Source organism: Theropithecus gelada, chromosome 17 (assembly GCF_003255815.1).
Source record: "Theropithecus gelada isolate Dixy chromosome 17, Tgel_1.0, whole genome shotgun sequence".
Taxonomy (NCBI): Eukaryota; Metazoa; Chordata; class Mammalia; order Primates; family Cercopithecidae; genus Theropithecus; species Theropithecus gelada.
The window spans coordinates 67,700,435-67,715,559 of NC_037685.1; the positions used below are offsets into that span (position 1 = coordinate 67,700,435).

Below are 15,125 nucleotides of genomic sequence, written 5' to 3' on the forward strand. Positions count from 1 at the left end.
TATTCAAACTAACACATCAATTTCATAAGTATGTCTGTACAGATTACTCCTAAACACTAAACAATCCACAACAAGGATAAAGAATCGGGAAATTTACAGATGGTGTTTGAATTCATACCCTATCCCACAAACACAACTAATTTAAGCCCTTTTGCCTAATTGTCAATTTAACAGGAAGCCAAAAATAGGTCTGCGTTACACAATTATATGTCTAAATTTCACAAATATTATTCTTTATATCAAAGAATAAGACTTAGTATATCTTTCGTCCTTAGCTAAGAGGGTCTCTTGACTGGATATAGGATTGTTGGATCCCAGTGCTTTTTGTTTAGCATTTGGACACTTCTATCGCTGACTCCTTGGCTAGATTTCTAATGTCTGCTGCTCAGACATACCCCTCTTGGATTCATGAGTACCAAACACTCATGAAAGCACCTGTCCAGAGAATAGAGAGGACCAGTACTATTTATACTGAACTTTCATTCTCTTTCCTTTCTGCTTAGCCTGTGGTCTCACTTTTCCTTGTGTTAATATTTCTTCAGTCCTTTACTGTGCAGAAATATAATTCTCTGTCTCTGGATCTAAATTATTAAACCTCTTAGAGAACCATATTTTCTTCAGAAATAACACAAATACGTCAAGGAAAATAAATGTAGTTTTGCCAACATGAATATGTTCCAGAGTCTCAGGTAGTAGTTAGAAAACCAATTAAATGCTCCTTAGATATGCCCTAAGGTATTTTACCAAGTCATACCAGCACTTGTTGCTACTCTCCACGAAGGTGGTGATACCCACTCTTGTGAGCTAGGACTGAGCCTCAGTTATCAAGAAGCAGGTAGCTACAATATTTTATATCCAGTAGGTACTAATAAAATTCTACCTGCAATTAAGAAAAGGCACTAAGCTTAACACAGCTCTAGCAATGATTTCTAAATGCCACAAGAGGGCGATATAACTCTATGACAGCACACGGGAAAACATACAATTTTTCGAATTAAAAAAGAAAAATTCCTGACTTTCCAAGATATGGAAATAAAGGCATGTCTGGGTTGAAAATAACAAGTGTGCAAAAATACTTATTTCTCCTTGATCCATTATTAGCAAAAACACAGTATTTGTCTATATCTTTCTCTCTAGACGTTGGCAGTGATTCAAAACGCAATATCCACACATGCTCTGCTCTTCAGGAGGCCTGTGAATATAGCTGGCAACTTAGTGCTCCACCTATAGCTACTTGAAAATTATTTGTTGTTACTTCAAACAGGTCCCCTGAAAAAAATAGTTTATTTAGACCTTGCCCTAGTCTTCAAACTTCTGTTTGAAATACGTCTGAAAAAAATAGACATAATTTCCTTCAATTATTCTTTGTGTTTAATCATATTTCTACTCACCACTGGCATTCGTTCATAGACACGAATAGAAGATAGTCTATCTACAATAAATCAAATACGAACACTTAATGTTTTATCAGTTTTAACTCAAATTATAAAACGTACATATGATTGGTTTTGTACCTGAAGAGTTTCCACGGATTTTTTCCATCTTCTCCTTGAGATAAACAATTTGCTTTTCTAGTTGATCATTTAATTCAAGTTGTGTCTCATAACGGGTTTTCCATTCACTACCTGTGTAAAAACGGGGAAACAATCAAGATAACCCCAGCACCTCTCATTTAGTCATTAAAATAACATGAAGAGCTTGATCTTACTCTATTACTACATTTTACTTTATTGGCAATACAGATCAACTAGAAGGAAATAATCATTAAGTCAGTATTTCTGTTAGTAAGATTTTCTAGATTGCAAGAATTAGACCCACACTCAGGCTACCACACAGCCAAACCTTATTACAACTACTACAATTCCTCTTCTTCCCTATTTCCCACCCCCTTTTTTCTTTTACTTCTTGTGCATCCTTACAATAAATTCAATTAGAGGGAATATCAGGACATGTTTCTTTCCTTGGAACTTGAAATACCCATATATATAATATTCATATATTTCACATATGATATTTCATATATATATCCATAAATACATATGAATATTTAAACTTCCAAGGAAACTTGATATATTTATATATTTTATATATACTTATATGTATATAAAATATCCTAAACATTACTAACCTATCCAATGTCATGTTCATTTTTTTCCTTTGAAAGCAATTCTGAAGTCTGCTTAATAACTATCACTTATGTGTCTGCTGTGTGTAAAGCACACAATGCTTTACATACATTAACTAATTTAATCCTCATTTTAGAAATGTAGTTACCTATTTTACAAAGATGAGGAAACCAAGGTTCGGAGATGTCAAATAATATTCTTAAGATGACAGAGCTAATAAATAAGGGAAAAACTGGGTTTTAAATCCAGTTTTATCTGCCTTTGAAATCACATCCTCTTAACTGCTAAGCTGAAGGAACAATGTACATTTAGCTATCTTCTCAGGCATTTTCTCTTAATCTTAAGCATTTTTCTTTCACTAAACCCCTTTAGCTATTAAAGTCAAAGCATTTTTCTTATGTCTGGGGAAAAAGAAGAATACAGCCTAAAATTAAAAGGTCTTTGTTCAGATTCAAAGCCCAAAGCTAACTTTTTCTAGTCTTTAAAGTTGGGCTTTGTAGAGGGCAAAAAGATGGCTTCTTTTTCAACTTTAAATGCTCTTCACATGTCTGAAATAACTGCTGCTACATAACAGTTGGTGGAGGAGTTAAGGAGAAAGAGTATTAGCACATACCACTACCAACCTCCTCAGCCCAGACACAGGTCTCCCTTACACCCTCATCTTTATGCAAATGTGGCCTACCAAAGGGGCTGGAACACCCTCCCATACTGAAACTGAAAGTCATTAACCCAAAAGCTTTGGAAAGGAACAAGAAGAAAGGAGAAGCCCTGAAAGACTAAACATTTACCCAAAAGACACAGTAGAGCCCAGCTGCATGGAATCATCTTTATAACTTGCTACCTAAAGTCTCCCTTTGTCATGGTATCCCCTTTCCTACCATGGGAATGGACACTTCAGACCAAGATAAGAATGGTTACCAAAAAATTAAAAATGCAATTTATTTTTGGCACATCTGAGTACAGTTTATAAATTCTGACACCATTTTATTTTAAAATATTATTGACTTTTAAGTCAATCATCAAATATAGACAAGTCAGCCAGGCATGGTGGCTCACACCTGTAATCCCACCATTTTGGGAGGCTGAGGCCAGCAGATCACTTGAGGTCAGGAGTTCAAGACCAGCCTGGTCAATGTGGTGAAACCCTGTCTCTACTAAAGAATACAAAAATTAGCTGGGCGTGGTGGCAGGCGCCCGTAATCCCAGCTACTCAGGAAGCTGAGGGAGGAGAATTGCTTGAACCCGGGAGGCGGAGGTTGCAGTGAGCTGAGATCACGCCACTCACTGCACTCTAGCCTGGGTGACATCGCGAGTCTGCATCTCAAAAAAATAAAAATTTTTCTTAGAAAAACAAAAATAAAATAAGATAGATAGACAGACTGACCTATTAGTATACAATTGTAACCAAATGCAATTCGGCTGCTCGCCACTTACAGAGTCCAATTAGTAAGAGCAAGGTCTGGTGGAAAGTGACTTTATTAACCCCAACATCAACATGGGACAACACAAAAGACCCAACATAGACACCAAAACAAGACACAGAACCTTGTAACCAGCACAACTCCTGCATGCCTCCCATATTAAGTTTCCCTTTGTAAGCCCCCTGCCTTTTTTCTAAAAATTGGACATGGTTATTTTGGATGGGAATCTGGCCACTTGTCCATTATTAGTTTTGGTCAATGAAGTCACTTTCTCTCTCTCAGACCTCGCTCTTGTTAATTGCACTATGGAATCAGCACTTAAAATTGCTGGTTACAATTTTAGTGTCCCGTATGGTGAGTGCTGTATGCTCCAGGGCCTCAGCCTGCCAGTCTGGTTTCTGTCAGATGGGGCAAAGGGCCATCTGTGAATACTACTTGCTGACGGCTAGCTGACCCATGGCTAGGATATTAGGGAATTTCCAGCAGTTGCCAAGAATCTTTTGTCTTAGGGATCCTCTCTTTTCTTCCTGCTATGGTGTCTGCTACCTTCAATGCTTCACTGGTGCAAAGTGACCTCTGGAGAAGTTGACAAACTTTGGAACTAGGTACATTAGTCAGAGTGTACCCAACCACCCTCTGCCTCTTTTGGGGTGTCGCTGGGGCTCTGCTTTATTTAGACTTGGCTGCCAGTGACACTATATGAGCATTTTATGCATTGGTTTTGTTTGTATTTGCTGCAATCTTGGGCCTTTGCTCAGTTCTGACTCAGCTGCCTGGGGGAGCCATTTGAAACTGAAATGAGGGATGTGGGAGTCTACACAGCCCCTTAACCAGGAATTTGTTTGGAGGCACACCACCTGTTTGTCCGTGTGTGAGATCTTTGTGCACCCTGATCACTCTCTCTCTCTTTCCCCTTTTTTTCAACTTCATCATCCTGATTATCTCAGAAGCCATCTACAGCCCTACTCTTCTCAGCCAAAACCACCCTTAGCTCCCTCTGGCTCGAAACAGTTTACCTTGACTGGTGACTTGAGGAAATGGGAGGGATTCATCCCACACCCTGCAGGTCTGGGGTGCTGAGGCTCTCCCTAAGAGGAGATAAACAAGAGAGGTAGGGGTACTGTGCAGTGACTGGAAGGCTCATAAGCCTCCCTTCCCTCTTTTTTCTTTCCTCTTCCTGCCCACAAAACCTGACCTCCTTTCTCCTCTCCACTCCTTTCTTTTTATCTTTTCCCGTTCAAACCAGGAAACCAGTACTGAAGAGGAAAAACAACTTTCAACATCCTGGCCCCATTTTGTCATCCTCTTTGGGACTCCAGCTGATTACATATGGTCCATTTTTGTGTACATTTTAAACTGACGGGCAAATTACAGCAAGAAAAATTTAGAGCTCAAATAGTTAACCTGAAGCTACAGAGTTAAGTAGCGTCTTCTAAAGCTATCTTCCTCTCTTTCCTGCCTGCTTTAAATCTGCTGTTACTAAGCTGCTGGTGCTAAGACTCATTTATGGTCTAACTAGAATGTAAACACTGGAAAGTTGTTTGAAACTGAAAATAAAAAAACAAGGGCAAAAGGGGTTTAAAAAATTGCCATAGAGACTGTTTTACCCAAAATTTTGGTTCACAGATTTCCTTGGATTACCTATTAGGGCAAACAAAGTTTGGCCATATGAACAGGTTTCAATTTTGTCAGAAAAAGAACTTGGAGCCAGCTAACTTTTGTATGTCTGTGAGTTTGTAATACTGTCTCATGGCTAGAGTTCCAAGGTAAAAGCTATTGGTTATTTCTTTGTGCATGTATGTATACATGTTTAGATATATTTATGTAATGTTCATGTATTATGTTCTGTGTTGTGTCTAGCATGCTATCAGATTGGCTGATAAGTAAACGGTTACTCAAAAATTAAGTCCAAATGCTTTTCAAGTGCATGTGAATCTTTAATAAAACTGGTTTTAAAATTATTGATAAAAATAGAAATGTCTTCAGAATTGTCCACATACATTTTTATCTAAGTGGTTTTATATTTGTATCAGTGTGTATACTAAGCTGTCAAGGGTTGACATAAAGGTTCTAAGACTTTACACTCAGCCAAAAACAGAATAATCTTTGTGTATTTTTTTTGACAAATAAGATTAACTTAAGATTGTTAGTTCAATGAAACAGCTAAATCTTCTGAGTCATCAGCAAATACATTTAATTTTAAGGCTCTTAATTAGGTGCTCACCATTTACTGTTCACAGATTTTAAAAATGGTTAATAGGGAAATTATTATTATTATTATTGAGACAGAGTCTTGCTCTCTTGCCCAGGCTGGAGTGCAGTGGTGCAATCTTGGCTTACTGCAAGCTCCGCCTCCTGGGTTCACACCATTCTCCTGCTTCAGCCTCCAGAGTAGCTGGGACTACAGGCGCCCACCACCACGCCCGGCTAATTTTTAGTAGAGACGGGGTTTCACCGTGTTAGCCACCAGGATGGTCTCGATCTCCTGACCTCATCATCTGCCCACCTAGGCCTCCCAAAGTGCTGGGATTACAGGCGTGAGCCACTGCGCTCAGCCCAGTAATAACTTTAAATAATGATTAGTTTTGTGTAGTATCTCAATTTTCAGAAGTAATTTAGATAAACTATTAAAAAATGGAAAGTGTGAATACATGTAAATGAGATAAATGCCTGTAAGTGGACTTTTTATGTAATTTTAAATCTTAAAATTGTTTTGAATTAAATAATAGATGCTCCACTCCAATTGATAATAATTGGATTTCTGGGACACTTCCAATTAAGAAAAGATTATGATGTGGGAAAACATATTTCTAAAACTGTAGAATGGTTTCATCCAGAAAATGCTAACATCTGATAAACAGTTCAGGATTTCTTGCTTCCTAAGTTTTCACTAATATTTAAGGTTACTAAGAATAAGAATTCTAATATATAATTCCGTAAGTTGTGTTTTCATTTTTTTTTTTTTTTTTTTTTTTTTTTTTTGAGACGGAGTCTGGCTCTGTCGCCCAGGCTGGAGTGCTGTGGCCGGATCTCAGCTCACTGCAAGCTCCGCCTCCCGGGTTTACGCCATTCTCCTGCCTCAGCCTCCGGAGTAGCTGGGACTACAGGAGCCCGCCACCTCGCCTGGCTAGTTTTTTGTATTTTTTAGTAGAGACGGGGTTTCACCGTGTTAGCCAGGATGGTCTCGATCTCCCGACCTCGTGATCCGCCCGTCTCGGCCTCCCAAAGTGCTGGGATTACAAGCTTGAGCCACCGCGCCCGGCCGTGTTTTCATTTTTTAAAAAAGAGTAATTTAAGTAATTCAAAGGTCATTTAAAAATTATTTCTAAAAGAAGATAAAAAAGAATCAGTGAGTAGGGGAGATATAAAGAAAGTTGTGGATACAAAAATGTGTTTATAATAAAAAGGTTATAAAACAAGCAAATAATTTTACATGAGAAAGATTTTATATAGTAAATTCTTGTCCTAAAATAAAATGGCTGGTTATTCAGAAAACAGAAAATTTTAGGACAAATCAGAAAGTCCAAGCATGTAATAAATGGTCTATGTCAGTTATGATAAGGTTCGTAAAAGGAAAATCACAAAAGTTATTTTATGTATTAAGTTGGCTATAATTCAAAGGGAATTATTTTTAATAGTCTTTCTAAGATTGATCCCCTATCCTACAACAAGGTTTTCTTAAGGTATTACTGTTCTCTTAATAAAATTACAAGAGATTTTTAAAATTTTAGAGCCTGTTTCTTTTAAAAACTTCTCAGAATCATATCTCAGAAGTTCAACTATTGCTGTCTCACTGCTTTCAGTTTTTCCTCCGCCTGAGAAGGCCTGAGATGAGCGCTCTCTCCTTCAGCTTTTAAATTAGCTTCTGTAACATTTTTCCTCTGGTTCCATTGTTGTGGCCTGATGCTAAAATGTTTTATCTTAAAGGTCTAGAAAAGCAATATTTTCCTCCAGTATAATTTGAATCTGTACTCTTGGCTTTCTTGATAGGTTTAAATTTTTCAATGTAATCAAGAAACTTCTCAGGCAGTTACTAAGAACTATGTATTCCTCTGCTATACTCATAACCCTGAACACATTCTTCCTGTGTCTGATTAAATTCAAGTACATTTTTCATCAGGTTTAACTTCCAGGTTGTCTAAATAGGCTTCCTATAAGGAGAAGTAGTCACACTGCAGGTTTTTCTTTGCCTTTCTAGTAACTGGCATAAGAAACAACATTTTACTTTTTATCAAAATAATTCATATGTTGTATTTATTAGATTTTTAATTGCTTAGAAAAACTGAGACCTAAAAGGCTGAAAGTTGTTACATGCATGTAACCTTCTGTATTGCCTTTAAGTCTTTCAATGATCATTTTGGTTAAATTAGTAACTATTGGTTTACAATGACCTGTGGATCTGTTTTAATCAAACGTTTTGAGCCCTTTAACATTTTTGAGAAACATCTTCAAAATTGAAACCAAAATTAAGTCTCTGGCTTATTGCTGGTGTTTATCAAAGCTATAAAAGTTAATTGCTGCAAGGTTACAGAATCTTTTTACAGCTTCCAGTCAAGTCATGGACTCTAGCGTCACCACCTCCAGCCCCTTAAAAAGGTCCTTATCAGGTGCTATTAACTAATCCTTGTGCTATGAAGTTACAGGGCTTTGATTCCTGGGTATGCCAGTATCTGACAGCAAATCTAAGTTAACCAAAGCCCCATCTTTAGATCTGGGAAAGGATGACAATCATAGTAAACTACCTTCATGAGACACAGGGACACACCTGTACCGCAGAAAAATTAAGATTCACTTAATAATTTTGCCTCTATCTAAAATAATATAATTTATTCTGTGCCTTGATACTAAATAATTTAAATGTTTAGCTACCTATAAGTTTCCTTTCCTGTAATCGTCAGAACTAGGCAGGGCTTATGACCTTTTTGTGTGAAACATTGCTAATACTTCACATTTTTTTTTTACCTCCAGAATTTGAAACTATTCAATCCCTCCAGGCCCAGGGGCTATCGCAGAAGTGTGTCATTGTAAGGGCCAGATTTTGAGGGATAAAATTAATTAAGACCCTCCAAATCAAGGACAGACACACAGATGCCTAAACAGCTGAACAAAATGCTTGTGTTTTGTATAGCTAATTGCTACAAGTCAAGATTACAGTATCTCAATGCAGAAAATTTATAGATAACTCAACTTTATAACCTTATTTTTTGGCTTTTGGTTTTTGGCTCTTATGTTACCTAAAAGGGGTTTTAAAGATTACTGAATACCTGCTCACCTCCACTCCTATCTAGCCTAAAACGTTTAATTGGATGTAAGTCTTTGACTCTAAGTTCCTTGGCAATAGGGGTCCCACTGAGAAGCATGAGGGACCAGGGGCAAGTAGTCACACCACCCCAGAACTTAAGCTAATAAAAGCTTAGCTATGGATACTGCCTCTGCATACCTTGAACAAAAAAGGGGGAATATAAACTAAAAAAAAAAAAAAATCCTAAGGCCCCCCCCCCCCCAACAGAGGGAATGTATCCACCTCTTGGCCAAAGGGAATCTCAAAGAAACCTGAAAAACTAGTTCAGGCCATTTTGAGAAGTGGAGGGTTGGACACGCCACAGTATACCTTCCCCCACTTTGGAGTTTAGGCACAAATGACCAGCATTAACATTAAAATAGAGATCACCTAAGACTGACAGACTCTGTAGCAATAAGATACACACTGTTACCTGTTTCACTTACTAACAAAGACTCTCAGAAGGTCAGCAAACAAGTGTTAATGCTGCAAAGCTTTCCCAAATTCATTTTATTCTGGAGTTTCCTGTATGATATCTCTTATGTTAAATAAGTAAGAATTTGGACTGAACTGTTACTCCCTTATAGTTACAGTCTTCTGTTATCTCTTCATATAGGTCCTCATATTTCTTGTCAGGAATATTGCCAGATCTTTTATGGTTTGGGTTGGAGTTGTGGGTGGGATCATTTAAAAACCCTATTTTTCTAACTGGTTATTGCTGGCATTTGTTTTTTAAAATAAACATTTATTTCATTATTGTATCCAACCATTTTCTAGTTATTAATATGCTAATCTTTATAATAATTGTATAACTTCCTCTCTAATAGCTATAACTCTTTATTTCTATATCATATTGTATTGCTTAATTGGAACTTTCAAAACTATATTGCATTTTAATAATGGAGCAGGCAGTTTTGGTATTTTTTTCCCCAAGAATGGAAATGCCTCTGCTATTTCATTGTTAAGTATTACGCTAGTTTGAGATAAACAGAAGTATTATTTTCCTTGTTTTGAAATAAGAAAAACAAATGGAATTTTATTTTTAAAATTTTAGCATTTACTGAGGTGATTTTAAAAAAATATATTGGATCTATTAATACATTACCCACTAGCTAAAGGCATTTGGGAATAGAAACCAGCCTATAAAAGACTCAACGGAGAAATCCAGGATGAAGATGTAACCTTGTGTGCTGTCAATAAGTCTCCTTTTTTTTTTTTTTTTTTGGATGGAGTCTCATTCTTGTCATCCAGGCTGGAGTGCAATGGTGCAATCTTCGCTCACTGCAACCTCCAACTCCCAGTTCAAGCGATTCTCCTGCCTCAGCCTCCAGAGTAGCTGGGATTACAGGCACCCACCACCACACCCGGCTAATTTTTCTTTTGTTATTTTTAGTAGAGACACGGTTTCACCAAGTTGGCCAGGCTGGTCTCGAACTCCTGACCTCAGTTGATCCGCCTGCCTCGGATCCCAAAGTGCTGGGATTACAGGTATGAGCTGTCGTGCCCGGCCTCCATTTTTCAATCTATAAAATGGAGGTAATGATACTATTTTCAAAGGGTAGTTGTGAGGTTTCAATTTTTTTTAAAAAAACGTACTTAAAGCTCTACACAAATACTAATTCTTCTCACTTAAAAAAAAAAAAGTCACCTGAACATTTCTTTACCATTTTCTTATTACTAAACTTTGTTGTAAAATTCAAATTAAAACATAAAACCAAATTTTCTTTTTTTTTTTTTTTTTTTTTTTTTTTTTTGAGACGGAGTCTCGCGCTGTGTCACCCAGGCTGGAGTGCAGTGGCGCGATCTCGGCTCACTGCAAGCTCCGCCTCCCAGGTTCACGCCATTCTCCTGCCTCAGCCTCCGAGTAGCTGGGACTACAGGCGCCCGCCACCACGCCCGGCTAGTTTTTTGTATTTTTAGTAGAGACGGGGTTTCACCATGTTAGCCAGGATGGTCTCGATCTCCTGACCTCGTGATCCCCCCGCCTCGGCCTCCCAAAGTGCTGGGATTACAGGCTTGAGCCACCACGCCCGGCCAAAACCAAATTTTCTACACATAGTTTCCTATGAACCCTAAAAGGCTTCAAGAGGTGACTGAGAATATAAAGCTCTTTAGAGTTTTACCTAAAAATTAATCCAGTGACAAGCAAGATAAAACAATAAGCAGATGAGAAAGTAGAAATAAAAACTACTCTTTCGAAGGTTTTTGCTATAAATAGGGCAGGGACAGGGGATGCTAGCTGAAGGGGAAAAGTGGGACCAAAAGAAGCCTATCATTTGTTGTTTAGATAAAATAAATTCAGCATGTTGGTCTGCTGTTGGGAATGATCCAGTAGAGCAGGGAAAACAGTGTAGGGAAGAGAGGGCCATCACTAGAGTGATATCCTTGACTAGGTAAGAGTAGGTAGGATCTACTGCACAAAGGGAGGAGATAACCTGAGACAAGAATAAGGACAGACAATTCATAAAACAAGAGGGAAGAGGATGTGCAAGGGTGCAGGTAGATGGGTAGCTCTGCTGGTAGAAACATGCAGAAGTCGTCTTCTGATAGCTTCTCTTTTTTCTTTGAAAGAGGAGGGTAAGCTCATTACCTAAGAGTGTGATTGAGTAGAGAGGTGGTAGAGGTTTGAGAAGAAAGCAGAAAGGGTGAAAAAATTATCTGAACAGTGAATGTACCCATATTTGTCGCATGTGCACCTTTTTCCAATAATAAATTCATTTTAAAACACCTTTAATATTGCCCCACTGCCTTCAGGATAAATATAAATTCATTAGCATCATGCAGTCTTCTTGATTCATCTCCTTCGTAAACTTCAATCTCATCTTTTACCGCATTCTCATTATGACCTATGTTCCACTTTTATTAATTACTTAGCATATTCCCCAAATGGCTTTATGTTTAATGCTCCTGTGGCAGACTGTATTTTCCAAAGGTGACTGCAATAACGTATCCCATCCCATGTGCTGCTCTGTAATGTGACCTTAAAGCAGTCTACCTCTCCAGTCCCTTGAATCTGTGACTATTATGACCAATAGAATACAGTGGATATACACCTGTGCCAGTTCTGGGAGTAGCCCTTGACTGGCCTGGCAGTCTCTACTTACGTCTTTTGGAATGCTTGCTCTTGGGATACATCCTAACCTAACCACCATGCTGTGGAAGAAAACGGTACAAGAGGCATTTCTGACAGGCAGCCCTAGCTGGGCTTCCAGTCAAAAGCCAGTGTCAGATGTTAGCCAAGTGAATGAGTCATCATGGAATGACCGTTCACTTGAATCTTCAGTATACCTGACTGCAACCGAACAAGAGACCCCAGTCAAGAACCATCAGGTGAACCAACCCAGATAATCCACAGAATTGTAAGAGAGAGTTTGTTGCTTTAAGCTAAATTATAGGGTGGTTTGCTATGTAGCAACAGACAAGCAGAACTGTTTTGAGTGTGATGTGGTAATAGCAGTTGTATTATCATTTACTGAAGGCATGGCAAATACATGATCTAGGATCAAGTCATGGCTCAGCCACTCCCTGGCTATATGACCTTAGAAGTTATTTGAATTCCTGAATTTCATTCTTCCATAAATGGGAATAATAGTAACTACCTCACCTGACACAGTCCCTGGCTTTAAAGGAATAAATATTTCTGCCCTTCACCTTAGGCCTTACTTTTGGCCCACGGAGGAAAGAACTTTCTCTCCTATCATTCTGACCTTTTCTCTTTATACCCACATACTAGCTCCTTCTTTTGAGAACTGGTACAACTTGTTGAGCCACATTTTACTAGTGGGCATAGTTACTGCATGTGTACCTGTAAGCATGCTTTCTGTTTTTTCCTGTAACTGGGTACATGAAGAAGTTCCAGCTATCCTGCCAATGCAAGTATTTGATAAGTACACTTAGAGCCTGCCCCCAGAGACTCAATTATATCTAAGATATAGATATGGAGATAGAGGAAGCTACTTCAGCCTTGGGACAAAGCAGTATTCTGCAACCAAGCTTTAACAAAGCATTGGGTACTTATAGAAAGTGGCATTTTATTTCCCATATGGCCACTAATCCTTTTTGTTCATGGCTCCCCAGTTGAGGAAGAGTATAAATGCCCACCCTGATAACCCTAATAAACTCCTCCTGTTCTTTAGCATTCAGTGCAAGCACTGCCTGTTCTGGAAAGCCTGTCTTTATTACCTCACCCAAATTCTGTTAGGTTTCTCTTCCCTACGTTTTCATTTATCCTCACATAGAACTCATATGACTTTTCATATCCATATTCTGGTTTGATACTTTCTCCCAATAGTCAATGAACCTCTTTAGAACAGGGAAAACAAAGGTCTTCCATTTAAAGTGTTTACATATGGCAGGGTCATATCTTGCATACATTACAAATTTTAAGGATACATGAGTGTGTATGTACACAACATCCTCCATACCAAACAATAGGCTTCCAACAACAATAGCCAAAACCTAGATACAGATTTTAAACATATCCCAAATCTAGAAGTTAGGATACAAAGAGTATAACTTGAGGTGAATAGAAAACTGGTGATATTTATTTAATAAAGAAATAATATATTGATGTCATGTAACAAAGGTTTTGCTAATTAATGAACATTTTGAACTTGAAAGGTAGAAAAATAATTAAATAGTAATAGGTTTGATATTCTGAAGTATCAATTTTAAAGCCTCTATCATAAACTATTATTAATGTGGCCAAAAAGCAATACTGAAACCTTGGTACTATTATTCAATATATGAAATTTAATCCTGGTAAAATGAACAATAATTATACAGGAGTTACAAATGTAAGTATTTACTTATATACCTTCATTGTCAGTATTCAGTTTGGCTTCCAGTTCTGTAATCTTGTGTCTTAGTTCAAATATTGAGAGTTGCACTGCATCCCTGTTATTTAAAATGTTTTTGTTGATTATAATTCAATTTAAAATAACATCAGAAAAATAATACATAGTAACCCACTACTACTTCAGGAACAATTTACTATGACACATCATTTACTGAAGGACTGGTTAAGAAACAAGACTCAGGTAAAGGAAGGCTTCCAATTAGTCAGTTCTAGGACTCAAATATGCACTAAAGCTCAAAGACCCCCAGGCAACCACTGGAAATCCTTTATTTATTTATTTATGAGACAAAGTCTCACTCTGTCGCCCAGGCTGGAGTCCAGTGGTGCAATCTCGGCTCACTGCAACCTCCGCCTCCTGGGTTCAAGCAATTATCCTGCCTCAGCCTCCTGAGTAGCTGGGATTACAGGCATGCGCCACCAAGACTGGCTAATTTTTTTTGTATTTTTAGTAGAGACGGGGTTTCACCATACTGACCAGACTGGTCTTGAACTCCTGATCTTGTCATCCGCCCAGCCTCGGCCTCTCAAAGTGCTGGGATTACAGGCATGAGCCAGCATGCCCCGCCCTCGGAAATTCTTTAACTTAAATATCATCCCAAAGAAGTTAGCTATCTGGTTTTTCAGAACCAAGCAAATTAGGCACTGCACATTATTACAGAAAGGCATACCTAGGGCAATACACAATAGCTGACAAACTGAAACAAAGGGAAAAAAAGAAACACTAATTTAAAAGGTTAAGCTATTTAGGACATCAATAAATAGAACATTATCATATGACAGGACCATTTATTCAATAAATAGTTTTGAGTGCTATTATGTTCAAGGCATTGTATTAAACACGGAAGAATTCAGTGAACAGTGAACAGAAAAATAGCAATAGCGGCAGCAAAGTTCCACTGGATGCGTATTATAAGCCAATGCTGAGTGCTTTATAGTGCATTTCATTCCAACCTGGGAACAACTGCAGGAGTATGATGATGACTATTTGTATACCCGTCTTAGAGTGGAGAAAACTGAGGATTAAAGAGGTTAATTAACTTGTCTAAGATTGCATAATTACTGAGTGACAGATGGGGTTTGCATTCATTCAGGACTCTCCTCAAGTACTTGCTCTTATTCTCTACTTCCTCAGAATACACAGAACCTGTCCTCAGAATGCGTGTAGTTTGGTAGCAAGACAAGAAATACACAAGCAATTAAAAAACTGTGATTGGAGCTACAATAGAGGAAAACCCAGAACGCTATCTGGGCACAAAGGAGAGTCCAATTCTCACGGGACTTGTGGATGGAGTTGGGAGTATGTCCAAAAAATAAATGGTTCAAAAATTTAACACCAAGTACGAATACTGTTTTTAAAAAGCATAAAGGAGTAACAGTTTTACTAAATGCCATCTTATGAAGTTCCCCCTAAAGGGATGAAAGAAAAAAAGCAAACCCGC

General features: G+C 38.0%; 1 protein-coding gene across 3 annotated transcripts in view; it reads right to left on the reverse strand.

Annotated features, from left to right (window-relative positions):
• The window catches only part of CCDC169 (coiled-coil domain containing 169), a 63,199-nt gene that overhangs the window by 47,493 nt on the left and 581 nt on the right, over positions 1 to 15,125 (reverse strand). Inside the window, exons 2-4 of one of the 3 annotated variants that reach the window (XM_025364335.1) lie at positions 13,645 to 13,724; positions 1,515 to 1,625; positions 1,392 to 1,432 (exon numbers count right to left, since the gene is read on the reverse strand). In XM_025364335.1, coding sequence (XP_025220120.1) covers positions 1,392 to 1,432; positions 1,515 to 1,625; positions 13,645 to 13,724 — 232 coding nt within the window. The remainder of the gene's footprint in view (positions 1 to 1,391; positions 1,433 to 1,514; positions 1,626 to 13,644; positions 13,725 to 15,125) is intronic. The other 2 variants (XM_025364338.1, XM_025364336.1) reach the window with 2 other exon arrangements.